The 26,329-nt window shown below is 38.5% G+C and overlaps 1 protein-coding gene across 5 annotated transcripts in view; it reads left to right on the plus strand.

The window, feature by feature from the left end:
• Positions 1-25,838, plus strand: part of sertad2b (SERTA domain containing 2b) — a 38,547-nt gene extending 12,709 nt beyond the window's left edge. Inside the window, exons 1-2 of one of the 5 annotated variants that reach the window (XM_082153666.1) lie at positions 8,084-8,334; positions 21,522-25,838. In XM_082153666.1, the coding sequence (XP_082009792.1) occupies positions 21,529-22,668 (1,140 nt within the window). In that variant the 5' untranslated portion in view covers positions 8,084-8,334; positions 21,522-21,528 and the 3' untranslated portion in view covers positions 22,669-25,838. Of the gene's footprint in view, positions 1-8,083; positions 8,335-14,491; positions 14,981-21,521 lie in introns of those variants that run through there. The other 4 variants (XM_082153665.1, XM_082153669.1, XM_082153668.1 and 1 more) reach the window with 4 other exon arrangements.
• Positions 25,839-26,329: the final 491 nt, after the last annotated feature.

Below are 26,329 nucleotides of genomic sequence, written 5' to 3' on the forward strand. Positions count from 1 at the left end.
TTTATCTTGTCCTCTTTTCTTTACCTGCCCACTATCTGCAAGGCAAGAGTGTTACATACACACACATACTCTCATATATCTCCTGATTCTCTCTTCTGAAATGTTGCATGACTGAAAAGTTTGTAGCATTGCTTCGCACGTGTATGCAGTGGAAGAGGTGAGTCGTTAGGGTGTGAGTGAGTCTGATGTGGAGGCGGAAATGCTGTTGGGAAATGCTATAATGTTGGCCATAGGGAAAGTGGCAGCTGGATTCGCATGGAGGAGAATCATGTCATGCTCGTCCGGCAGCCTGGCAGCGCGTGCATCTCAAACATGGGCAGAGCACGCAAATAATAAATAAATGAGGGAAAAAAAGGAATCAGATTTTCAGACTGCTTTAACTTCTCAACTTTCTTGGCCACAACGGTTGGGCAATATAGTCAAGAACATCTCCAAGAAATGTTATTTTTCTTTTTGCCTTCAGAGGATACATAATTTTAACCAAACAGCCATTGGTGCAAAAAAAAGTAATCTTAAATAAGTAAAACAATAAAATCTATCAAAGCTTGTTTACTCTAAATGAAACAAGGTTTTAAAATGTTTTTAATTGTTTTAATTATATGCATCAATATACCAATGTGTGGCAATAAACTGTAATATTTACTTGCTTACATTTAAGATATATTTTAATATATAAGCAGTCACAGAAAATTGAGTGATGATGAATCATTGAATTTTATTTATTTTATTTTATTTATTTTTATTTAAGAGGGACAATGCACATTAATTTACATGAGCACTTAAGTCCATCATGTAAATGTGTCAGATTTAGTCATACATCGTCATTTTTCATCTGTAGTCCCTGGCAGGTTGATGGAAAAAAGAATCAGTTTTAAATTGATTCACTGAAGCTGACTCTTGGAACAGATTTTTTCTTCTCTATTTTACATAGAGAAATGAATAGTAACTTTTTTCAATCCAACATCTTTCAACATGCTCACACTCCTGAATACAAGACAAGGAATGATATGCAAAACTTATGTAATTGCACAGAAAATGAATGGCAAATAAAAGTGCTCTGAATAACTTAATTTTATATCACCAACAAATAAATTGTGAATATATATTGAGAATATTACAGATTTGCCATTGTCTTGGGTTAGATTTTTTATTTTTTTATTTTTGAAAGAATTAATACTTTTATTAATCAAGGATGCATTCAACTGATCACAACAAGTGATTGTAAAGACACGTCACAAATAATTTCAAATAAATGCTGTTCCTTAAAGAATCCTGGAAAATATGTATCAGTTTTCACAAAAATATTAAGCAGCACAACCTGTCATGATTCAAAGACTTTTATTTTGATGTTCTTCTGTCTTGATGTTTCTGGTTTCGGTTCCTGTGATTTAGTTCTGTTTCCATTGTCATCTTGTTTGTTACATGTCAACTAATCACCTACACCTGTCCTTCATTTTGCCCCTTGTCATCTTGCGGTTTTAAACCCTCAGTCATCGTCTGTTCTTTGTCTTGTGTTAATGTTTCGTGCTGTATGTATTTTTGTTTGGTTCCTACACTCTAAACAAAAATGGTGCTAAATAGCACTAAAAGTGGTTCATTGGCTTGTAACCATAGGGGAACCACTTTAAGTGCCATATAGCACCTACCTTTGTCAAATGGTGCTATGTAGAACCATAAGAGGTGCCATATAGCACCTTAACCACCCCAAAGAACCGCTGAAGAACCAAACTGGGCTTAACAGGTTCTTTAAATGGTAGTGGTGCTATATAGCACCTTAACCACCGCAAAGAACCCCTGAAGAACCGCTGAAGAACCATTTTTTTTTAGTGTGTAGTGTCCTCGTTGTGGATAATCAAGTCGAGCCAGCGTGTGACACAACCATTTCAAGAAATGTCTTGAGCACCAAATCAGCATATTAAAATTATTTCTGAAGGGTCATGCGACAGTATAGGCGGCGCGTTTCCATTACCCTTCAAATTTCACAAATTGAAATTGCGAATTGAAAATACGCCCAATGGAAACACTTAAACATTTTTAAAACTCCCATTTATCGCAAAAAAGTTTTTACGCTCGCATGAGGTGGTAAAATTTCCACTGCAATGGAAACAGTTTTTGCGCATTTACAGGTCACCTGACGTAGATGATGTGGTATGTTTGGACAGAATACAAGACAGAGTTCTTTATTAAATTCATAAAAGACAAAAGAATTACAGGAATACTGGATTCTAAACCTCAAAGAAATGCCACAAAACACCAGCGACTCCAAGTATAAGGGTCTTTCCTTACCATTAATGCTTGGATGACACACATACGTCTCCTTCAATTAATAATAATGGCCAGTGCAGTGGCTGGGCTATACATAAACCTACCAACATCCATCACCAGGATTTTTGGAATGACTTATCGCGAGAGGAAAAAATGACGTTTTAGTCGCATAACATTGGTTAATGGAAACGTCGTAATTTCGCAATCGTTTTTTGTCGACATTTAGAAAAACTCCCAAAAGTTTTGCGCCAATCTGTAATGGAAACGCACCTACTGAAGAGTAGTGGCTGCTCAAAATTCAGCTTTGCTATCACAGGAATAATTTTATCCTGTTTTTTCCATGTTTTCATCAAATATATGCTACATTGGTTAGCATAAGAGGATTTTTGTTAAAAATCTTAGTGACTCCAAACTTTTCAATGATGATGCTTATCGCCCATTCTTCCAAGCCACTGATATAAGCAGCTATTTATCGATGGCGGCAATCAGTTGTGGCGTTAAGATGAGGGAGCACCCCCTGCTGAAGTGTGTCTGCATAATAATGAGCCAAATTAGATAATGAGGTAGACAGACGTGCCAAGGGTACTTGACGGGGTGTAGAGGAGGAGTGGAGTGGACTGTGGTGTGGAGCGGAGGGTTTAGCAGGAGTGTAGTCAGGGCTGTTTCTGCTGGCACCAGAGCTGGGACCCTAAAGAGGCCTGTAATTAACAGCACTGCAATCAAGCAGCTCTTTTGTTTGCATTAATGTGCGTAATAGAGCAGAATGATTTCACACCTCTTTTGGTGATATCAACACCAATATCTGTCATCATATCATGGAACAGAAGCCTTCATGTTTACTGCATGACCTGTTGATCTGCTGCTTAAAGAGACAGTTCACGCATAAATTCACATTTCTGCATTATTTACTCATCCTCATGTCGTTCCAAACCTGTGTCTTTAGGTGCTTTCGCACTGGGTAGTTCTAGGAATTCAGTTATATGAACTAGCCACAAGATCGGTCCCTCGAGTACAACATTTCCCCCTACGGCCATTTTCCTGGTTGCATTCGCACTGCCAGTATGAACTCTGAAGTGGCGTAAGCCGGACGACAGCGTGGCATTCAACAACTTGAACAAGTTGAACAAGATGTGTTTTTGCTGTGTCGTGGGTTTTGTGATAACAGAGATGGAATCTAGATGTACAAATTATGCGATTGAAAGAGCAAAAAGGAGGGCTAAGAGACGAAATCTCCAACGACAACTTAAGTGCTTCATATCATTGAGGCTGAGAAAAGAGCACAACTCCACAGACAAAGGCGATAAGTAAATGCTATCGATCGTTGTTTTCCATGTTTGTGGAGTAGCTATGTAAACTGTGTTTACACAGCTTTTTAAAAATGGCAGGTGCCGGTGTTTTGTATGGCATGCGTTCGGCCAATCAACGTACACTTGCGTCACAGGTAGTTACTGATCTTGGTTAGACCCTATTTAGGCCGTTTCTCAATATGTGTTCATAAGCGATTTTGCGTCCTTGTGTTATACTACGTCAAAAGTTCAAAAGTTTTGAACATCATCAAAAGTTCAATTCCAGCGCTCGAGAACTCAAGTACAGAGGACTCATGAAAGTATCCAGATGTGTTCTTGATATCGAGGATGCATCGAGTGCAGACTTTAGAGAATCGAACCGTTAAAAATCTGCAACCATTAGAAAGAAGCCCGTTCTCCCTTAAGGCAAAACACTACAGGCAAAAACACAGTTTTTTCATGCATCTGTCAAAGGCATTCCTATAACTAACCCCTGAGGTACAAACACGTCAAAAAGCAGGAACTTCCGCCAATACTCATAGGAACTAAAACATTCCTCCGCCGAAAGCCTCTATCCTTCTGTGAAACCATAAAGAAGTTATTTAGATTTTTTTCTTTCATTTTTTTTTCCAGTAGGCCTACCTTATTTTTTTTGTTCCATGGAAGAAAGATATAGAGATAAGAATGACATAAAGGTAAGAGTTTTCACTTCTGTGTGAATATCCCTCAATTTACAGTAAAAACCTGGCAGCTGTAGTTGACAACTTTATTAATAAAAATATACGGTAACAACATTTTAGGTTTTACAGATTGAATATACATTTTCAGTAAAAACCTGTTTTTCATTAACTGATTTAATGTTAAATTACTACTGAAGTACCAGTTCTGTTTTATACCTTTTATTATATACACACAACCACCAAAAAATACAGGTGGTAATGAGAAAGCCACATGTTGAATCAAAGCTCATCACAAGCTTTTCCACAAGCTGAGGTAAAGTGTCATGCACACAAGTACAAAACACCACCATGGTAACACACAGCACTAAAATAATGAAATACAAACTTTTCACTTTCACAAATTGTAATTTAATTTAACAACATTCTACTGTAAAATTACATGAAATGTCCCATTAGATTTATTACATGGTTTTTTTTACAGAGTAAGGGACCTTATTGTTAACCAATTAAAGGTTTTTACTATAGCATTTTTTGTCTTTTTTTTTAATGATTTTATTTAAAGTGTTCATGTGTATGTAATACAGAAATATCTTAAATATGAAAGACTTGCACATCATAGTAGGGTTAGTCCAGGAAATAAAGCAGCTCATTATTTGGTAGTGACTCATATGGTTTTTTTGAATGGTTGCCCACACTGTTCGTGCCATGTTCAGTGCTCCTGCTGAAGGGGCAGTTGTTGGGAGGTTCCCACAACAAATGATCATACACTGTCACAATATATAAGACAGGCTTCGTAAAGGAAGGCAGGAGAGATTCGGATGAATAGAAAGAGAGCGAGGGAGAGAAAGGGAGGGCAGAAAGAGAGAGACAGGGAGACAGAGAAACCGAGGGGGAGAGAGAGAAATGGGACGGGCTGCGTTTCCTTGCTTGTAGTGTGGGGGAACAAAGGGGATGTTGTAGATGCCGCCCAGCGGCCAGCACTTCTCCGTCCACCTCGACTGCTCACTGAGCCATTTCCTGTTTTTGACCTGAAATCTTTATTTAGAACCACCCTTCTGCTCAGCTCTCCTCCTCATTTATAACAACTCAGAGATAGGCACAGGAACATGGATTCACACCACTGCTTTTTTTCTCACGTCTACTCCAGTGATGTTTTTTGTGATATTTGAGGGCCGTATAGCTATAGTGTAAGATCGATGTGTATTGTGTACATGGCTTTAGATGTTTAAAGAGGTCCTACGTACGTATATGCATTTAATATTGCCATAATATATATGTTATATTGCTGTTTAAGCATGAAAAAGGTCTGCAAATATGCAACGCACGAAGTACACTCTAAAGAGATTTATTCACTATATCAGTAAGCCCTGTTTCTGAACTCCCTGAAACGCCTCATTTGTAGTCTTCAGTTTTCTTCCGGGAATGGACGTCATTATATTCCTCATTTAAATAATTCCCGCCCAAGGCATACGCAAAATAGGGACGAGGCCTGAGTTGCTTTAGTAGTGTGTTGAAATTGTAAGGGCTGTAACATTACCGAAACATGCTCGAAACGGTTGACCAATCACAACACACTGGTCCAGCCGACCAATCAGAGCACAATGCATTTTTTCGGAAGGAGTGGCTTCATAAAGGCAGGAACTAAACAGAGCAGACTGGAAGAGAGGTGCTGCAATATAAAATATGTGAAATATAATGTGTTTTTTGAACATTGAAGCATGAAAACCTACTTTATAAAACAACAAAAACAAAGTCAAGTCTTTGTAAAAGGGCATAATAGCTCTTTAATAAAGTTAGTATCTTTTGTGTAATTCACTGTTGTTGTTGTTGTGTGCACAATATGCGAGGCTTTCTTTGACATTCGAACAGGCAACATCCTAAACTGGCTGCGAGACTTAAAATAGGTGAGTGTTGTGCCCATCATAATGTTTCACTGGCAATGGTACATGAATGGTTTACACCGTATGGATACGTGCCCTGTGTTATTGCAGTGGTGGCAATAAATCACACTGCATTGCTGAACTGTGCAAACGATGTTGGTTCCCTCCAAGAATTTATTTCTGTATTTTGGATTACGTATTTATTTTGGAAATAATACTTAATTGCCACATAAATATAGTGGGTCACGTCTAAAAATAAGAGCAGACAGTGAAGCATTTTATTCTGGGATGATGCATTGCTTAAAACAAGTTTGCCACTTTTATGATCTCAAATGTCATCTTATGTCCAGTTTGAAATGATGTATTTATATCTGGCAAAGCAATCATTTAGGCAGTTTTAAACATTTACAGAATGTATGACCTTTTTTTGCATCAGATATTATACTCTCTTTGATGTTGTAACTCTCCTGGCAGAATTGACATTGAGCTTATTGCGAACAAGGCATGATTTGTTAATTGTTTGTCCTGTTTATTATAAATATTGAATCATATTGTTTCATTTAACTGTCTGTGTCTTAACTATTAAAGCTAGAGTTCTAGTGTACAGGAATACAGTATAAATGAACCATGCAGTGCTTGTCCCTGCCATGTGGTGGCAGTTTGATAGCTTGAGGCCCTGTAAGAGCATCATCAGTAAGGTCTTACAGTATATACAGCTGTTGTCAACTGGAGTCAAGCACACACATTGCTCTCTTCACAATGAAACCATTTTTCATTACATGAAATCTACTGAAGAACATTTTGTTTTATCAGCCTTAACCGTTTGCACGACAGTACACTTTGGTATCTCATGACTTAAAAGTATTAAAGCATCTATTGAATTTATATTGATAATTATAATTTTTTTAAAGTGTAACATTTCTTGTGAAAAAAGTATAATTTGAACTTTACAGCATGCATGGTGGGAAGACAAGTAAATAATCTCATTTCATGTTCTCTATTTTAATACAAACTGTCGTGTTGACTGCATTCCTCATGCTCAACCTTCAACCCTGTTACCAAAGTAAAAATGATCAAACAAATAATTTCCTTTGCAGCTTGTGATGATCTAGGCTACAGCTTTAAGGGATAGTTCGCCCAAAAATTCTAATTCTGGCATCATTTAGTCACCCTCAAGTTGTTCCAAACCTGTATGAATTTCTACACAAACACAAAAGAAGATATTTTGAAGAATATGGGTACCAGTTGATGGAACCCCATTGACTTCCAAAGTATTTTCAGTGGGGACGGGGTTCATTAACTGTTTACCGTATTCTTCAAAACCTCTCATTTTGTGTTCAGCAGAAGAAAGAAATAGATACAAGTTTGTAACAACTTGAGGGTGAGTAAATTATGACAGAATTTGAATTTTTGGGTAAACTATCACTTTAAATTAAGCTAAAATTGTCACCCTATTAACCGGTCTCTCTCTCTCTCTCTATATATATATTTATTTTTTTTCCTTATTTATTTGAAGAAAATTGCTACAAATTTGAGCAAAACATTTTTCTTTCAGTAAAAAAAAATCGCAAAGCCCATATAAAATAAAATAAAACCACTCATGTGAAATGTAGTTTGACCTCCTGAAGTTTTGAATTAGCATTTTCTGCAGACTAAAGCACCTTTCACTGACCAGAACCTACATCATTTTTTTAAGAGCTTCAAGCTCTGCTAGGTTCAGAAGAAAAAGCACATGTAGACTATAAGAACTTGTCTTATTTATGCTGCCTATGTGCTATGAGAGACAAAGGCTGTGTCTCGAAACCTATCGAGCTGCCTGCCTCATCTAACGGATGCGGCGTCAGTTCAACTCACGCAAGCTCTCTCAATGCGTCCGTGACGCTATCTAGGCAGGCAGCACGCTAGGGTTTGAGACACAGCCCGAGAGTTAGTGGGTGGACGCGTGGAGGGAGTGCTTGCGTGTGTAGGGGTTGGACTTTTCCGAGGCCAGGCTCTGTGTAGTCGAGCACAAGTCTCACTCGACGTCATTCGCTTTTGGAGGCGATTGTCGGTCATAGTGACTGACTCGGGGCTCGCTTATAGTCTCCCGTCCTTTTCTCTCTCCACAAACTCACTGCCGACCTTCCCTATCAGCTGCGAGAGTTTTATCGGTACCGACTGTCAACAATAAAACAAAGATCCATCCCGATGCTTCAATTTATTCCTCCACTTGAAGTAGACGAGGTAAGCGTGCATCTTATTCATAAATAACTGAGATCATGTAAGTGGCTTGGAAACGCTGCGGCGTCACTGATGTTGCTCATAGCAGAGGCAACAGTCATACATGTATTCTTGCATTGTTGTCTGGCGGTCGGTGCGATCTTCGGAAAGTTCAGAGGCATGTCGCAACCCAAGGCAGAACCGCTCTCAAGCCGAACCGAGTCGTCAGTTAAATCCCATTAAACATCTTGATGTTTCTACATGTTTATGCTTGCGCTCTGTTTTACTGATATTAAAGATACAGATCCAATTGGCTGAAGAGTTCAGCTCTGGGACAGAGGTCCATACCAGACAGAGACTTTACACTGAAATCGTTTGAATATTTATATATATATATGCCTATATATTTAAACATAAAACATAATGTTGGACCTTAGTAACTGTAACTGGAAACTTAAGTTTATTTTTTTTATTTGGAGGTAAAAATTAAAGTGGCAGCCTGTTCATTACACTTTTCAACCACTTTGAATTGAACTGCTGATGAAGTTGAAGGCTAACTGAAATTATTGTGACAGGTTAAATGAATGAAAACAAAGATATTAATATAATATTATGATGATTTTGGCAATCTCATTTGTGTATAAAGATGCATGTTCTTTTCACCATTGAATTAGACATGGCTTATAATGGGCTCTTTGGTTTAGATTAGATGGTAAATTGGCATATAGCTTTGACACAGTAGATGATTTTTATTTGATTGTAGATGTAAATGTATTTTGTCGTCATGGAACAAATTCACATGCTGGAAAATGGCAGTGGGGGGGATTGAAGGACAGTGTCTTCTTGTCTCAGTGTGTAAGCAAAGTTGTTCGTCTTTGTTTTTGAAAATTTGCTTTAAACCACACTGTAAAAAAGAAACTGCAGGGTTAAACTTAAGTTTAATTTTTAAAGTAAAATCTTAAGTCTCAACCTGCAGTGATAAGTTCATCACAATGTAGTGAAAAATACTACATTGTTTTCATAACTTAAACTGATTATTCTTTATCTTTATTGTAAAGACCTCTTTGAAACTGTGGCGACTCAGAGAAGCAGTTATTTTGCAGTTGCTATCCTTGTCAGACACACTGGCATTCAAAGTCCGAATAACTCACATGCAAGCACACACACACGCACACTCAGTAAATTCAGAGGATCAAGGTCCAGTTGGATTTTCTAGTGTATGCACGGTTCACATTAAGCAGAGTAGATTACAACCCCTGCTTTCGTCAGTCTGCTCATCATATTGCTGTCTTATTTCCTTGAAACAAAAAAACCTGACTCTGTGACATTTACATGTTGTACTCTCCGTGTCATCTTGAAATGTGAACTTCCTTCCTGCAACACAGTCACAGAAGTAAAATGAGGTTTTGTCCCTCAATTAATCGTAAATGTCACATTCAAGGTCCAGAGAATTCACCTTTTTTACTTTTATAGTGTTGTGCGAGTGGACAAAGTTATTCTGTACCATTATATATTGATGGGCCACTCATGTTTTTCCTATACGGTTTATGCTGCAAAGTTGTGAATTAGATATTGTTCCAGAGATGATATTTGTCTTTTAAAGATAAGTTTCAGTTACACTATATTGCTATTTCAGTTGCAAATAAAATAGCTTGTCTTAATCTAGTCTCTTAAAATGAGATATGACTCTGCTTAGTCAAAAGAGAAGGACTAGTGAAAAGAAGAAAGACTAATTATTACTGTTTATTAGTTTCATTTCATGTCACCTGCTGGAGTTTTATTTTCGTTTAAATGGTGTGCGTGTGCACGTATCTTACACCTTCACATAGTGCTCTAAGACTTCTGCCCCTCTGGTCAAACCGGTTTGAATTGCGTTCCTCTCTATGCTACTGTTTTGCTGTTTTTTTTTGTGTGTTTTTTTTTTTTCAGGAGTCTGACATTTAGGAGAAGTTTAAAGGAAGCTTTTATCTTTCCTCATGTATATTGCACACATATTTTTTTGTTTTTGTTTAGTATATATCAGAACACAGGTCAGGTAGGTTACTCCAAAAAAGGTTACTATTTTTTTTATGGAATAATTTTAGTGCCAAACTACTGAGTATTTCATAAATCCTTCCTTAATGTATCTCCAATTTAATGTAAAAAGTATGTAAATGAGTGCATGATACAGTGCTTTACAAGAGTCAGTGCCTGTGGAAATCTGTAATGTGGGTTGTCTTGTTACTCTTGATGACGTAAAGAAGCTTCTCAGAGTGTGTGCCGCCTCTTTGCTGCTCACAGACCCACAGCTCTGCCTGCTCTAAGTGTGTCACCCTCTCCATACTTCATTTATGAAGTACTTTCATAAAGTTGCTCTTTTATGCTGATTGATAGATCAATATCTATTAGCCTACTAGTTGGGTGATAGTTGGCCATTATGAGATAATTTGCATTGGCCAGTGACTGTTCATTTAAATTCAGTCTTTTTCCTTGTTTATGATTATATAGGCTACACAATGAAGACAGAGGGAAATGCATTCAATTAATCAAAAGTGACAGCAGAGACATTTATGATGTTACAAAAGATTTCTGTTTCAAATAAATGTCGTTCTTTTAAACTCTCTATTCATTAAAGAATCCTAGAAAAAAAATGTATCACGGTTTCCACAAAAATATTAAGCAGCAAAAACTTTAAGAATAAGAAATGTTTATTGAGCAGCAAATCAGCATATTATAGGCTAATGATTTCTGAAGGATCACGTGATACTAAAGACTGGAGAAATGGCTGCTAAAATAATTCTGCTTTGCCATCACAGGAATAAATTAGATTTTAAAATAGATTAAAATAGAAAACAGTTGTTTTAAATTTAATAATATTTTTACAATATTGTAAATTTTTACTGTATTTTTTATACTGAATAAACGATTCTTTTTGATCAGTTCTTTCAATATATATATATATGTGTATGTATCAGTATTATATCAGTCATTAGTAACTCTCTTTACATAACGTTACTAGTTATGACTCACAATTGCCCAAAAATGCTGTGACATCTTACAGATATCTTATCAGCTAATTTGAAGAGCATCAGTTGCAGAATGAGTTTTCATCTGCTCTCTTGAAACTCTGAAAAGTGAAGACAGGCAGCTCTAAAGTTGTATATGCCCACACAGCTTATATGTCTGTTTATTGAAGTTTGCTTGTATTACTCACATTGTATTAAAAAGCAGTACAGTAACAGATACATATCTGTCCACTTGTTTGACTGTCTTTAGTATTGTAAGCCTTTGCTGTGCAGTAAAGCAGGCACGAGTGAGGTACAGTACAGATCCAGCATGCGACAGTTTTACAGACATGTTATTTTGTAAGTTTTTAAGATGTCAGACGGTTGTCTGACCCCTGCAGCTTTCGTTCGGTGCTGTGTGAGAATGTGGCGTCTGGGCCTTCTCCATCTGTCTGTCTCAATCGCTCTATGTTTACTGTCTCACACATCCCTCTCTCTCCTTTCTCTCACTGCCTTCTCTCTGTCTATCATCTCCCCCCCCCCCCATTTTTTCTTAGTCTTTCTCACTTATTTGCTTGTTTGTTCAATGTCTTTGGATCTTGTTTAGGAGTTCCTGTTTAAATTACACTCTATCTTTGCACTGCAACAAATTACACTATAAGTACAGATCCCAAGTGGAGAGGATGGTGAAATATGTACCTGAAATCTTTCTGTAGAATTGAGTGTTTATCTGTCTCTCCCCTCCCTTATCATCTGTCTTTAAAGCAAAATTAGTTTTGTGCCTGTTAGTTAATGTTAACTTTGAGGCTTATAGGCTATGTTAACTGCTAATTGTTAACAAAAATCACTTTTATTTAAAATTTACAGTCTTTCTATTCTAGGAAAATTTACTAAAAGTATTGATGATTCATCCTGAACACATTTTTTTTTTTTTTGTTAACTAATGAGATCTCTTGAATGTGAATGCCCCTCCCCTTAATTAAGTGCAACTGACTAACAATTGCATATGATAGTTAATGGCTAACATAACTATATACATTTTCTCCATAGATGAATACATTTTTAACGATAACTTATAAACATTCAAAGACTGACATTCTGCAAGCTATAGGTTGTTAATCGATGGTATATGCTTTTGTTGGAGCGATCAGTGCATTATTTCAAATCTTTTAAAAATAATTGTTCAACAGAGGAATTCTTGTTGGAAACCACATTACCCATGATTCTGCAAAAAAAAAGAGGATGGAAACAAGCAAATCATGCCAAAACAACTTTTTAGTGCCCGCCCACCCCCATGATGCACTGCGAATGACATAATCGAGTCAGTGTCTCTAAATTTTCAAACTGCTTAAATATGTGTGCATAATATGCATGTTTTGCAGTAAATGTAAAATATGTTGTTTGCTTCTATATTTTTAATCAACATATTTAAATCAATTTGCTTTTAAATCATTTTTCATTCAGTTGTCATTCATTATATTGTACTTTAATCTTTTACTTTTGTCTTATTATATAATTTTCAAATACTTTTTTTGCTTCAATCAAAGTTTGTTGTGATCCACCTCGTAGCTGGTTGGTTTGGTTCATGACTTTTGACTCTTAAATTCCTGTGGGAAAAAATAGCATCATCCAGTAGCATCATCCAGATCACTCTTTCACGCTTCATGACTGGTGTTGTCCTTTATGTGTGTGCAAGTTATTAATGTCTGTATATGTTCTTTTCATCTGATGCACTCATTTGCCATTAGTGAATCTCAGTATTTCTCAGCATGCATTCGACTTTGTCTATGTTTGTGCATTTATATCTGCAGGTGTTTGAGAGCTAGAGACAGCGTGAGTGTGTGTTTGTGGGAATCAGTACCCTCCGGATCTGAAATAGCACTCTGTGGAGGTGAAGGGGGAGGGGAGCTCTGAAGCACAGGCATGGAAACGTGCAGATCCTGTTACAGGATCATAATATCACTGAAAACTCTGTGCTCTGTGCTCCATCCTTTCCGCTGCACTTGTTCGCCTGCTCACACCATCCTTTCTGCCGCATTCTCTCACTCTGTCTCCACCAGTACACCCAGTGCCGAAGCTCCGGCGTCACACCCGGTCCCTCATGTGCCGTATGTGCTGTGTGTAGGACTGGAACAGAACGTACAGCCTGCCTAGAAGCCCTGACATATTTCCAAGCTGTGCTCTGACAGCTCAATCAGAGCTCTCCTCCGGAAAGGCCTATGCCTTAATTTTTTCGCTAATTCCACCGTTTTCCGTTGCTGTGTTTCAGAAACGCACTTACTGGTGCTGTGCACTTGCCGTGAGACTCCGCCCACACGCTGTTTTGATTGGCTGTGGGTTTTGATTGATTTTGACGCATCTCGCAGTCGCGTCTAGTGTGGACAGACAATTTATTTGTCGCTGGAATCTTATCGCATCGTGTCTGGTTAGGGAATAAAGGGACAGGTTGTCTGTTTATGAATGTCTCTTTGCGTGAGGGAACACGGTGTGCGCTTCTTACTGCAGAGAACTCAATATTCTCCTTTTTCCTCATTCTTTCTGGCTCCTCAAGTTGTTATATCCAGGTCAGGAGCCAAAGTACAGGTTGCCCATTTAATCTGGTAAAGGCCACTGACCATCATATGAAGTAAAAGAACCAAGAGAACCGAGAAGCAACAGTAGTGGTGAAGGTCTTCTCACTTATATTGTCTATCTCTTTGGTTGTGTCTCATTATACTTCTTAGTTCCCTATGATGTGAATCACTATATATTGAACACAAAATTGGGCTCTGGCAAGGGCCTTTTAGCCTCTAAACATCGAGACACTGACGTTTCCATTGTCAGACTGACATTTTTAATAAAAAAATGTACATAATGGTATATAAATGATTGGTTATACTATAATAAATGTTAGCACCTCAGTACAAGAAAAATTATAAATGAACAAATAAAATTCAATAAAATTCATTTATTTGTATAACGCTTTTCACAATACAAATTGTTTCAAGGCAGTTTTACAGAAAATAATCTTTTCAATCTTTTTAATTCCTGAATAATCCTTATTTTTTTCATATGGACTGCATTTATATAGCGCTTTCACAGACCTATGGCCACCAAAGCGCTTTACATAGCCTCACATTCACCCATTCATACACCGACGATAATATCTCTCCCTTCATGCACGTTAGCGATAATTATTATTTTTTATTAATTACAAACCAACTCCCTTTTAAAGACAGAAAATAAGCTTTTGTCTTTGTATATTGGTACTTTTGCTTGTGAATATAGTATTAGTGAGCAGCCAATCGGTACTGGCTTTTACAACGAATTCTGGAAATTTCTAGGGAGCGAATGTTTCAGTGCACTGAAGTGATTTTGACAATGGAACAGAACAGGCCTAGAAACTCCCTGGCCAGTGTACTTCTGAACTAGGGAGCAGAATGATACACACTTTGACTTTTCATACTGAAGATGAAAGTAAAAGGATGCATGAAGCAGACAGAGGCAAAATCAGAAGGAATGCGTAGGGTGGGGCAGCAGTGGCATTTGAGCGTTGCAGACAGTCGTATCCACTCCTCAGCGTGAGTCACAAGGACGCGTTCAGCTGCCGTGGCATTCCTCTGTGTGGATTACTGTGGGAAACTTTATTTGCTTGAGACTTTCTTGAAAGCTTCAGACAATGGCATACAGTTCTGGGGCCAGTCTGGGTAAGTTTATATCCAAAGTGAATGACTAAATACTTCTGTGGTACTGATTTTTGACTATTTTGACTGTCGTGTTTGTGTCTGTCTCTCCGAATCACTCCTAGATCTAAACACAAATTTGTAGTGACTTTTTAGCTGCATAGTGTAAGATGCTATTTTTATCACTTGAGTCATTCTTATACCCTTTATCTTTTACTCATCCACCAAAAAACCTCTCAAAAATAGCCTGAAATTGTTTTTCCTACTGTAACACTTTTCTGCAAAAATAGTCTTTCAGTCTGAACGATCGTTATAGACGTCACGGTACAATTTTTTTTTTTAAATAGCTGATCCTCTACTGTAGCAGAGGAGATGTTTAGACGTTTAACTAAATGACTAATTTGTGTTCGTGTCTGTCACTATTTTATTTATTTATTTTTTGGGGTTATTCTTCCCATTTCAGACTTATTTTATCTCATGGCTTATTGATTTAAACATCTCTCTAAATATCTTTTAAATTGAAAAATTCCCCCTAAATGTTACTGAACCAAATTGCATATGACTGTACATCTTGGTTACTTGTTCATAAACCCTACATATCATGAATCATTTGCGTGCTCTGCATGTAAACAGCATGCTCTGGAATGTACAAGGAATGTACATCCATCAGACGTAACCCGTTTTCTCTCCAGCTAGTCGTATACTGTTTTAGATTCATCTCCTCAGAAGCAGCGCAGTCAAGGAAGAGAAACATTTCTTTCTTTAACTTTACTCAGCCCCTCTTCTCCCCCAAACTCTCTCTCTCTTTCTCTCACTCTCTTTGTCAAGTCTTTGGGTGGATTCCCAGCTGACTGTGTTTGTCATGGTAACAGGCAGCAAGGCAACAGGCCCAGCCACTTGCACTTCCTGAGTGAGTGGAGCTGCCTGACAGATCTGCGCCTGCGCAGTGTGTGTGTGTGTGTATGTGTGTGTGTGAAGGCAGGGCTACGGTGCGTGAGGCTGTCAGCCTGTATTAGGTTCAAGCCCACTGCAATGCTGCCTACTGCTACCGGGCTTCACTTTATGCTAATGAGGGAAGGCCTCAGGAACGGGCTTCCTTCTCTTTCTGTCTCTCTCACTCACTCGCTCCTTGCTGCCATCTCTGTGGGCTAGAGAGAAGACTGATCTATTGTTTTAAATGACTCATGTTTTACTCGATAAATAACCCTCATTCTGACCTTAAAGTCGATTTGAAATCAAAATGGACTCTTTTTACTTAATACATGTTCATGGTCTTTTTGTGAGTGATTCATTGGCACTTTTTCTCCAAAGGAAAAAATTATTGGTCTTAATAATCGGTTATGAAAATGTAATAACTTGCTTTGCTTCTGAAACTACTTTCTTTTTTGCTGACATCACTAAGTCCTCTTACTGCCCACAGTCAGGTTAGACCATATTTAATGGTTGTACTGTCTTTAGGTACAGTCAAAATTTATTCCCTCCTTAAAAGGTTTTTACACACAATAAGTTAATTGTAGTTTTAAGCAAATGTTTAAAATCTTGTACACACATGAGGTGAAGACTTTAATCATATCAGTAGCTGTTTTATTTTAGATGGATTGCCTCGTGGTTTGCAATCTTAGTCAAGTGCCATCCTTCTTTTTTCCTTGAAGGAATTCCTATTTCAGTGGAACATACACTATGGGGTCAGTAAGAATTAAAAAAAAATTATGAAAGAAATTAATACTTTTTTTTGCATTTAATTGATCAAAAATGAAAACAGTAAATCCTGTTCTTTTGATCTTTCTATTATTCAAAGCACCAAATTATTATATTATATTATATTATATTAGAATGATTTTACATTTTACATTTATGCATTTGGCAGACGCTTTTATCCAAAGCGACTTACATTGCATTATCCTATACATTTATACATAGGTATGTGCAATCCCCTGGGATCGAACCCACAACCTTGCGTTGTTAAAGGTGAACGAAGTAACTTTTTTTTTACCTTAACTGAGCAGCTTCGGAGTCATTGGAATGGTTATATTACTTATTTCGGGTTGAATGGTGGTCGTTTCGCACCCCCCTGGTGCCCGTGAGTGGAAAATACGCACTTGCAACTTTGAGCCGGCGGGCCGCCGGCCGCTGCGTCAGGAAGTCTCGCGTGATATCAGGTCTCGCGATGTAAACAATTGCTTTACGGCCAAAATAAATCTGCTAAAATGCTGTCATTATTGCGCTCCCTCACGCTGTCCGAACCCGAATGAAGAAGACGTTTTAAAGAATGTCCCATCTGCTTTGATGTCGTTGATCTATAGCCTCTGGTGTCTGAGAATCAACAACGAGTTTTTACAACAGTGTTGTCAAATATCTATTCCGAAGCTGTGGGGGGAGCTCTAGAGAGGAACCTGCGAGCAAAAAGCGAGAATACAGCGAAGAAGTCCCGAAGCTACTGAGTGCTGCTTTAACGCAATGCTCTTACCACTGAGCTACAGGAAAGATTTCTGAAAGATCATGCAACACTGGAGTAATGGCTGCTGAATATTCAGCTTTTCCATCACAGTAATAAATTACATTTTAAAATATATTAAAATACAAATCAGGTATTTTAAATTGCAATAATATTTCACAATGTTACTGCTTTTACTATATTTTTGACTAAATAAAAGCCTGGTGAGCATTGGAGTCTTTCTTTCAAAAGTGAATTAAGTAAGGGATAATGTACATCCAGCCGGTGGTTCTCTCAAAATAACCCCCAACACGAAACGGAGGGGTCTGGATCAGCCTGAAGGGGGTTATTTTGAGAGAACCACCGGCTGGATGTACATTATCCCGCTTATTACACGGCTACTTGCCACATATGTAAATAATTAGACATGAAATATTGATCTGAGTTGAAATATTTTATTAGGTTTTTATAGGTATACAGTCATTCATATCACTTATTAAACAGCATTTCGCTACATAAATAATTATGGGGATAAGATATTTTGATTTCAAATTAAACTGTTTTAAAATCGTACCTGTTTGTATCTCATAATCCAACAGTGTAAACAATAGTCAAAAAATGGCAGCAGCTTCGTTTGTATGAAACAAGAGAGAGCTAGTCCACAATACTGAATGGCATAATTAAATAACTGTACACAAAATATTGATTCGACTGAGTTTTAATATTTTAACCAAACGCAAAAATTCCACGAAGAGAAACTGTTCTTAGCAGGCGTATAGCACTGCTGACTTCAGTAACCCGGATGAGCCTGCGTTAACTGTTTTGAGCGTTTTTTATCTGGGAATAACATACCGCTGGATGGCGCTATTGACCAATCAGAATCAAGTATTCCACAAGAGTTGTGTAATAATTAAAAATAATCTTGCCGACCCCAAACTTTTGAACAGTAGTATATGTTGCAATAAAGAAAGAATTAAAATGGGGGTGGCAAATGCTATTTTAAACATACTAGAGTCTCAAAGAATGAATTAAATCTATGAAAGGTGCAGTATGTAATATTGACAGCTAGTGGTTGAAATGGGTACTGCAGTCCAAATTCCAAATATTGGAGAGGGTTGTTTCTCCCGCCTCGTCCTCCTCAGACTCCATGCTCAAGCTGGTTGCCAGATTGAGGGCACGCAACAGGAACAAGTGCAATTGACAATGCAGTCGACGAGCCTTACGCTGTAAGTTAGGCTCTGTCCCAAATGGAACACTTCATATGCACTTTAGGTTTTGTGGGCTTACAGTGGCTGCTGCGTGCACGTGTTAGTTAAGTCCATGAGACCGTAGGGTGTCCCATTTGTCAATTTTAGGTTTCAGAAGGGTGCTTGCGAGCGCCCCCTTTGCGGTCGATAGGCGCCCTCGATGCACACTTTTGCCGACCCCGCACTAATGCGAGCTCCACAGCAGACTTCTTCCCGAAAGTCAGAGTGCCGTTACGTCACGAAAGTGCGGACTCGTAGGAAGACCGTAAGTGTTAGACCAAAGGGTGCCTTTTGGGACAGGGCCTTAATTTATCCACCTTTTTATGCCTGTGACATATGGCTTTTTAGATGGATGCCAAGGCTTTTTAGGTTGGCTAAAATCTACAATCTCTGACCTAGTTTGTTTGCTGGCTTCCGTGGCTACAATACGCTGTGTTTACTATTGGGTAAATTAGCAGTGGGCGGGATCACACAGAGACCAAAACAAAAACAGACATTCCGACATGGAATGCACATTTCAAAGTAGAATATCTGGCTGTAGCATTGTTTTTGGGAGAAACAAGGATGTGGACTTAGCATGTTTTCTAAATCTCTGCAAACATATTATGGTATTTTTGTGCTTTATACAGTCAAAAAAAAACAAAAAAACATGCAGCACAATTAATGTAGCTCAACTAGAAGAACATGGTGCTCCAAATGTCAAGGTCATGGGTTCAGTTTCCAGGGAACACGCTTACTGATCAAATGTTCAGTATAATTTGAATACAGTGAAAATCGCTTTGGATAACAACGGCTACCAAATGAGTAAATTAAGTTTTAAATGACTTATTCTACACATGACAAAAACCTTTCATTAAAGGGTGTTTTTCTAAAATAGCTCCCACACACATGTGAGTCCCATCAAGTTGTAAGCATGGTGAAACGTTCCAGTGTACAACGTTAAGTTATTTGGACCATCTGTGTCTCCACACCCCCAACCCTCAGACCCTTTTTCCCCTAGTCTCTCCTTAAGCAGAGCAATGGTGAATCTGTGCTCTGTAATATTACGGTGGCCCATGTGATCTGTTTTAAATCTCTCGTATCATGAACCTAGAGCTACAGCATCTGAGAACACTACTGCCTACATTCAAAGCTCAGCGTAGGTCACACACTCGCTCCTTCTCTCTCTCCCCCTTTTCCACCAAACACTCAGCTGGATCTTGTCTTCCTGCAGCCAGCATGTATTTAAGCAGGGAGTGATCAGGGCTTTGCACTCGTCTGACACATTCTTACCGTGAGTACTTACTGAAAGTCTGACACACATTTGCAGCACGGCTCAGGAAGGAGTAGTCAGAACTGTATTCCTGTAAACGCGTTAGCAACTCATGGCTTACATTTATTTCCAGCACCACATCTTTCCCCTGCAACTCAAAAGTTTGAATTTTTGTGTTTAGAGATTGTTGTCGCTAATGTCCAATTGGAGATGCTGTGATTCCTAAACACTGTGTGTACATTGGAGTGTGTACCCATATTGTTACCTTATCTGTTTGGCACAGTTGTAACGTGAGGCATTATGGGCTCTCTGCGATAGATGCACAGAGACTGTACTGACTCTCACCTCTCTCAACTCTCTGCAACATCACCGAATGCTAATATGACAACAGCTTGCAAGCCAATGTCATAGCAACCAAGCTTCAAGCCACGAATCTGTTAATCAAAACAATTTCTTGTATTTGTTATTCATCTATTGGCTATATTATTAAAAATGTGTACATAATGTAGTTAAAAACACTACATTACCTTTATCAAAAGTGTTTTTTGATTATCTCTAAACAAAAAGTGTTTTTGTGAATTATCAAGACGTTGACCCAGGTTCAAGTGATATCCCAGTCCTATTCCCTCTTAATCTGCTTGTACTTTCCTGTGCCTTTCCTCACTATGCTTTCAAAAAAAGAAAGAAAAGCCCAAAAAGTGCAGTTTCTGTGAACTAGCAGCACCCAACAGAATAGCCAAAATAATCAAACAGGTTTCCCAGACACTCCCTCTTCCTGCCATTGGTCAGACAAAAAGACAGCCTCGCCCCCGAACTCACGCCATTGGTTAAGCCAGTGTTGCTATGTTAAACTGGTTGGAATTCTCAAACAAACACCAATGTTTTGATAGTGTCGCACTGTCGCAGTGTTTATACTTTTATACCCTTCAAGTGCACCTGGTAAACTCATACGTCAAAGTATGGAATTTGTTTTTACGCCATGTCACATATTTATGTAGGAAACATAACAGGGAAGTAGCCTGAACAAAACAAAATAATTATATTGTGAACAGTAAACCCAAATAACTACATCTGAATTCACAATGAGGATTTTTTTTTATCTCTTATTTATAAATGGTATCAATGTTTTTGTTACTTAAATCAAAATGAAAGTTTTTGATCTGACTTGCTTTCCACTCACTGATCTCTATAAAAAGATATATTGTCTATAATATATTGTAGTAGATCAGTGTTTCAAATCAACACGCCCCTTCTAACATCACTACTTGAAAACTAGTAATGTATCATCCAGAATTCAGAGTTTCCCACTTGTAAATATGACAGCACAGCACCCCCAGCAGCCCTACTTCCCGTGCCTCTGCTCTACATGTTCAACTAGCATGGAGAAAGTATTTTAACATAGAATTATACACTTACACCTTTAACATCTCAGTTTCTTGAAATGTTTATGTTTGACTTTTTTGCCATTAGATATTTTTCTGTAGATCAAGAGATTTATATAGAACCAGTGTCGAGTCGTAAGAGGTGTAAACAGCAATGAGTCATGAACGTAATGAGTGGTTATGTGGCTAACACACGCTGTCTCTCTATCTCCCTCTCTCTCTCTCTCCCTCTCTCTCTCTTTACTCTTAGCAGATATATGTTGGGTAAAGGGGCAAAGCGGAAACTAGATGAGGATGAAGAGGGGCTGGAAGGCAAAGCGTTGGCGGCAGGACCCGGAACGATGGCCGACGGGCTCTCAAAGGTCTCCTACACACTGCAGAGGCAGACCATTTTCAACATGTCTCTGATGAAGCTGTACAACCACCGGGCGCTCACTGAGCCCAGCTTGGAAAAGCGCGTGCTCATCAACAACATGCTGAGGCGCATCCAGGACGAGCTGAAACAGGAGGGAAACCTGCGGCCACTCTTCTTTCCTCCTTCCCCTCCACCCGACGACCCTGTGGACGAGGGTTTCCGTGAGGCACAGCCTGCCTTCAGCGTGTTATCCATGGTGGCACCGCCACTGTCCCAGTCCCCAGCACTTTCCGCTCCAGTCCTTACATCGCCTTCGTCAGGGCTGTCAAACCAAGCACCTCTGGAGGCCTGTCTTACCCCAGCTTCGCTTTTAGAGGAGGACAGTGTCACGCTTTGCACATCGCCCTCATCGCCCTCTCCGCTTGCTCCTCCTCCTCCTCCTCCTCCTCCTCCACCAACCTTGCCCAGACTCCCTTCACCTGTGACCAGAGACAGTTTTTCTTCTGCCCTGGATGAGATTGAGGAGCTCTGTCCTTCGCCTTTACCTACAGCTACATCTGTGCCCGGTGCTACCTCCCTCTCGTCCCTTACATTGACCCTCCAAATGCCGCTGTGTCCCCCCAGCTTAAACTCTGGGGCCTTGGACTCCAAAGACTGCAGTAAGCCTTGCAGCCCAAAGCTTGGAGGGCTGGTCCCGCTGCCTGAGGAAAGCTCAGCGGCCCCCAACGCACCAGAGACTCTTCCTCCTAACAGCCTGGACATGAGCACCTCACCTTCCGCCTCGTCCTCAGGCTTTCTGACAGACCTTGCCCTGGACGACATTCTCTTTGCAGACATTGACACTTCCATGTACGACTTCGACCCCTGCACTTCATCCTCAGGTGCGGCTCCATCGAAACTGGCGCCCATGGTGACGGCGGACGAGCTCCTCAAGACTCTTTCACCCTACAGCGGTTCCGCTCCTGCTGTCAGCTCAAACCAACCTTTCAAAATGGACCTCACTGAACTGGACCATATTATGGAGGTGCTTGTAGGATCATGACCAGGTTTGGAAGGGAACTGGGGAAGAAAATGCAAAACCAATCAAAGAGTTTTTAAATAGAAACTGAGAAAGAAACTAAAGAATCACTTTGTGAGTGTTTGGAGTTTTTTTGTGTGTTTTTTGTACAGTTTTGTGTTCGTTTTGTTTTTAAAGACAAAGGAAATTGTCAATTTTAATGGTGATGTTGCCCAGTACTACTTCTCAACACTGTGCATGCACTGTGCTTGCCTGTCCCAAAAATGAACATGAAGAAATTTTATGGAACACACTTTGGCCTCTGGCAGATCCGAGTGCCTTTATTTATGACCACTTGGTAAATTACTGTTTGTTTGTCTTGTCTCATTTTTCTCGTAATTTCTAATCGAACAAGATGGATTATCAGAGAAGTAGCATATTTCTTTCCCATTCTCAGCATACAGGTGCAAGAATGTGCAACGGCAGCCCTATTTTCATATTTTTCTTTCATTTTCACAAAGCACAAAGATTTTAAAAGAGGAACTTGGTTATTTTGTTTGTATGTTTTTCTATCCAGAGCTGTTTTATTGCTTTTTAGTAGTATTCAAAATAGTCTGTTAATATGTGGTCATTTATTCATATATTTTTTTTGGGTCTGTTTCCATTTTAATGTTCATTAAGGGATAGTTCACCATGTACTCACCCTCATGTCCTTTCAAACCTGTATGAGTTTTTTTCTTCTGTGGAACATAAAAGAACATATTTAAAAAAATATTTGTTGTCCTTATAATGAATATCGATGGAATCCAATATTGATTTGCACCCCACTGAATTTTCTTTAAAATATATTTTTATGTTTCACAGAATAAATAAAGTAGTCCACGTTTGAAGTGAAGTGAAGTTGAGTAAATGATGATAAGATTTTCATTTTAAGTGAACTACCCCTTTAAACCTCCTTCAGTGAAACATATGCATTTATGAAATGTACTCATTTATGGAACATGCTTTACCGGGTATTATTTATTCATGGATGTGTGTAGTGGTCAGATATTAACAGTCAACCAACCAAATTCTTGTGATCTGCCATAACGGCTCAGATTCCATGTGTTTACGTCTCAGCTGGCAATGTATTGTTTTACAGATACATTTCTTTGATTAGCCAACGCTAAACCCCTTTATGCTACAAATAATGGATGCAATCAATGCCTTCTGATCAGTAATAAGCAAACTGTCAACTTCTCTCAGGCATTTCCTTTTTATCTGAGACAAGGCATTGCCGTAACTTCCCTATTTTGGCCTTTGGGTTGGCTTTATATCATCACCCAGACTCAGTGGCTGGTTCAGTTTTAATGCTACACTAATGCACAGCAAGAGGGTCAATGCATGTCTCTTCGTGCAAAATGGGGAAAAAACTGTACCGCACATGTAAGTTTATGGTTGCTATTCAGTTCATTTTCAACTATTTCCATCTTCATAATCTTTTTGCCAAACATTTCCTTCATATACATCTCTCACCAGTACAACGGTACATTTCTGTTAACATACTAATGCATGCAGGATTATAGCTCATAATTGTACAGATGTCAGATGATTTGTGTATGGTTTGGTCTTATTTTATCTTATTTATACCATTGTTTGTTTGATTTATTTTATTTTATTTTATTTTTTTAATGGTATCTGTTCATGTTCCAGTCAGACTCTCTCTCTCTCTCTCTCTCTCTGTTGCCCTACTGGGTTTTAGTGTCGTTTGGCCAGTAGGAATGGTCACATTACATTTAAGTGGAGTTTATTTGGGGGAGTTTAAGTATGCACAAGTTTGGCGGGAGAGTATTATGCATGTATGTGCAAAAGACAGCACAGTATATTTGCTAAAAACACTTGCTTTAAATCGCTGAAATCAGATTGGTTGGAAGGATTATTTTATGTGCACCTGACATAAAAGGAAAGGGACCATTTATCATATCGCCTGTATAAGTTTCACATTGCTGTTTGTCGCACTAAACAAGCTATCATTAATAATGATAGATTTACATACCGACAAAAACTGTGCATTATATGCCTTCCTGGAAAGTGCAATGTCAGTGAGGGAAGAAAACTTGTCAAATGTGTATTTTTAATAAGTATATTATTCAACAAATAAGTATGACCATTAATAATCTGAGATTTGAACTTCCTGTCACAGAGACCTAAGCTAGAGGTGACGATTTGGATTTGTTACCCAGAGTTCAAGAGAGAGACTGTCTGAGAATTAAAAAGCATGAGTGAATGAGAGCAGAGCGGACAAAACTATGGAATCAAAACTGATTACAATTTCTTATAGGATTTTTAGATTTGGAGTGTTTGTTTTAAGTTATTTATTTTTTTGTTTCCTGTGTAAATATATTTATTTTTTATTTTATGCTAACATCCAGATTGTAATTTGTACAGAATATGAGATAGGAATGTATTATGCTTATGGGAATGTATCACTGCTTATTAATTGGGGTGGAAGCCATTTTTTTTTTCATCTTGTTTTAATAATGCATTATTTTTGTCTGTTTAGTTTCTTGTATTATAATTTGGTGTGGTGTTTGTGCTAGTCATCTAGTCAAACACTCCCTGTCGCTATTTAATTATAAGTATTTAATGTTTTATGTATTTCAGATTGCGTGCAAGGGAAAGGTTTGTGAAGCAATACTTTATTCTCTACAAACTTCAGAATTTCAATCTTCCAAAGCCTATATCTGGGAAAATCTTTTTGATAACCCTCAATGCCAAATGTAAAGAAGAAAGGCAGCATGATTTCTGATGGTATTGGTTGTTGTTTTTTAACGGTATCTCACTGTCCCATGGTTCAGGCCATACATTCGGGGAAGTTTAAAGTGGTTTCAGGATAGTGACCACTGGGATTATTCGTGTGTGTGTGTGAGAGTGTGTGTGTGTGTGTGTGTGTGTGTGTGAGAGAGAGAAATAGAGAGACGAAATGTGGTGGAGGGTCTAAACCCTTTTTCTGCTCATTAAGAAAGGCCGTATCTTCAGGCCTTTGAGCTGTGCCTTTTTCTATGCAATATTACAGACACATTCATTTTGAGAAAAATAACCCATCAACTGATGATCACTGTATTTGCATCAAGGTGTGGACTGTAGAATATATATGAAATATGGACATGTGTCTATGAATTTGAAACAGTCTTACTTTTCTAGTTTTATATCATACAATAAACGGATAAAAATGACATTCTGTGTTTGTTTTCTTCATTTTCCTTTCAAATCAAGCATGTTACTATGTTTACAGATTGTAGTGAGTACATTGACAATTGAACAGGTTAAGGTATATCATTTCTGAGTCACTCTGCTTTGTATGAAACGGCGGACATTTCTCTGCATCAACAGTTGCCTCCATTTTGCACCTATGACTCATGGCCTGGTAGCAGGAATCTATTTCCAGTATTGGGGCCACACAGCTGTGTAGCAAAGACAGTTTTAGCACGTGGCAGTGTCTGTGTGAACTGTAGGGGGATGGCCAGCTCAAAACATAGCTGAACTGATCTCAGGCCAGCGAGAATGTTTCCCCCCCCCCTGTGGATCATGTTGCTTTTTATGAGAGTGGTGAGTTAGTGTGTAATCTGTATCACTCAAGCTGACCATCTCACCTTTACTATTTGTTTTTCTTTATCTAAAACAAGTCTTTCAGTTACGCTGTTCAGGATGCTCTGGAAACGGCCAT

The sequence above is a fragment of the Leuciscus leuciscus genome, assembly GCF_965113295.1.
Source record: "Leuciscus leuciscus genome assembly, chromosome: 22".
Classification (NCBI taxonomy): domain Eukaryota; kingdom Metazoa; phylum Chordata; class Actinopteri; order Cypriniformes; family Leuciscidae; genus Leuciscus; species Leuciscus leuciscus.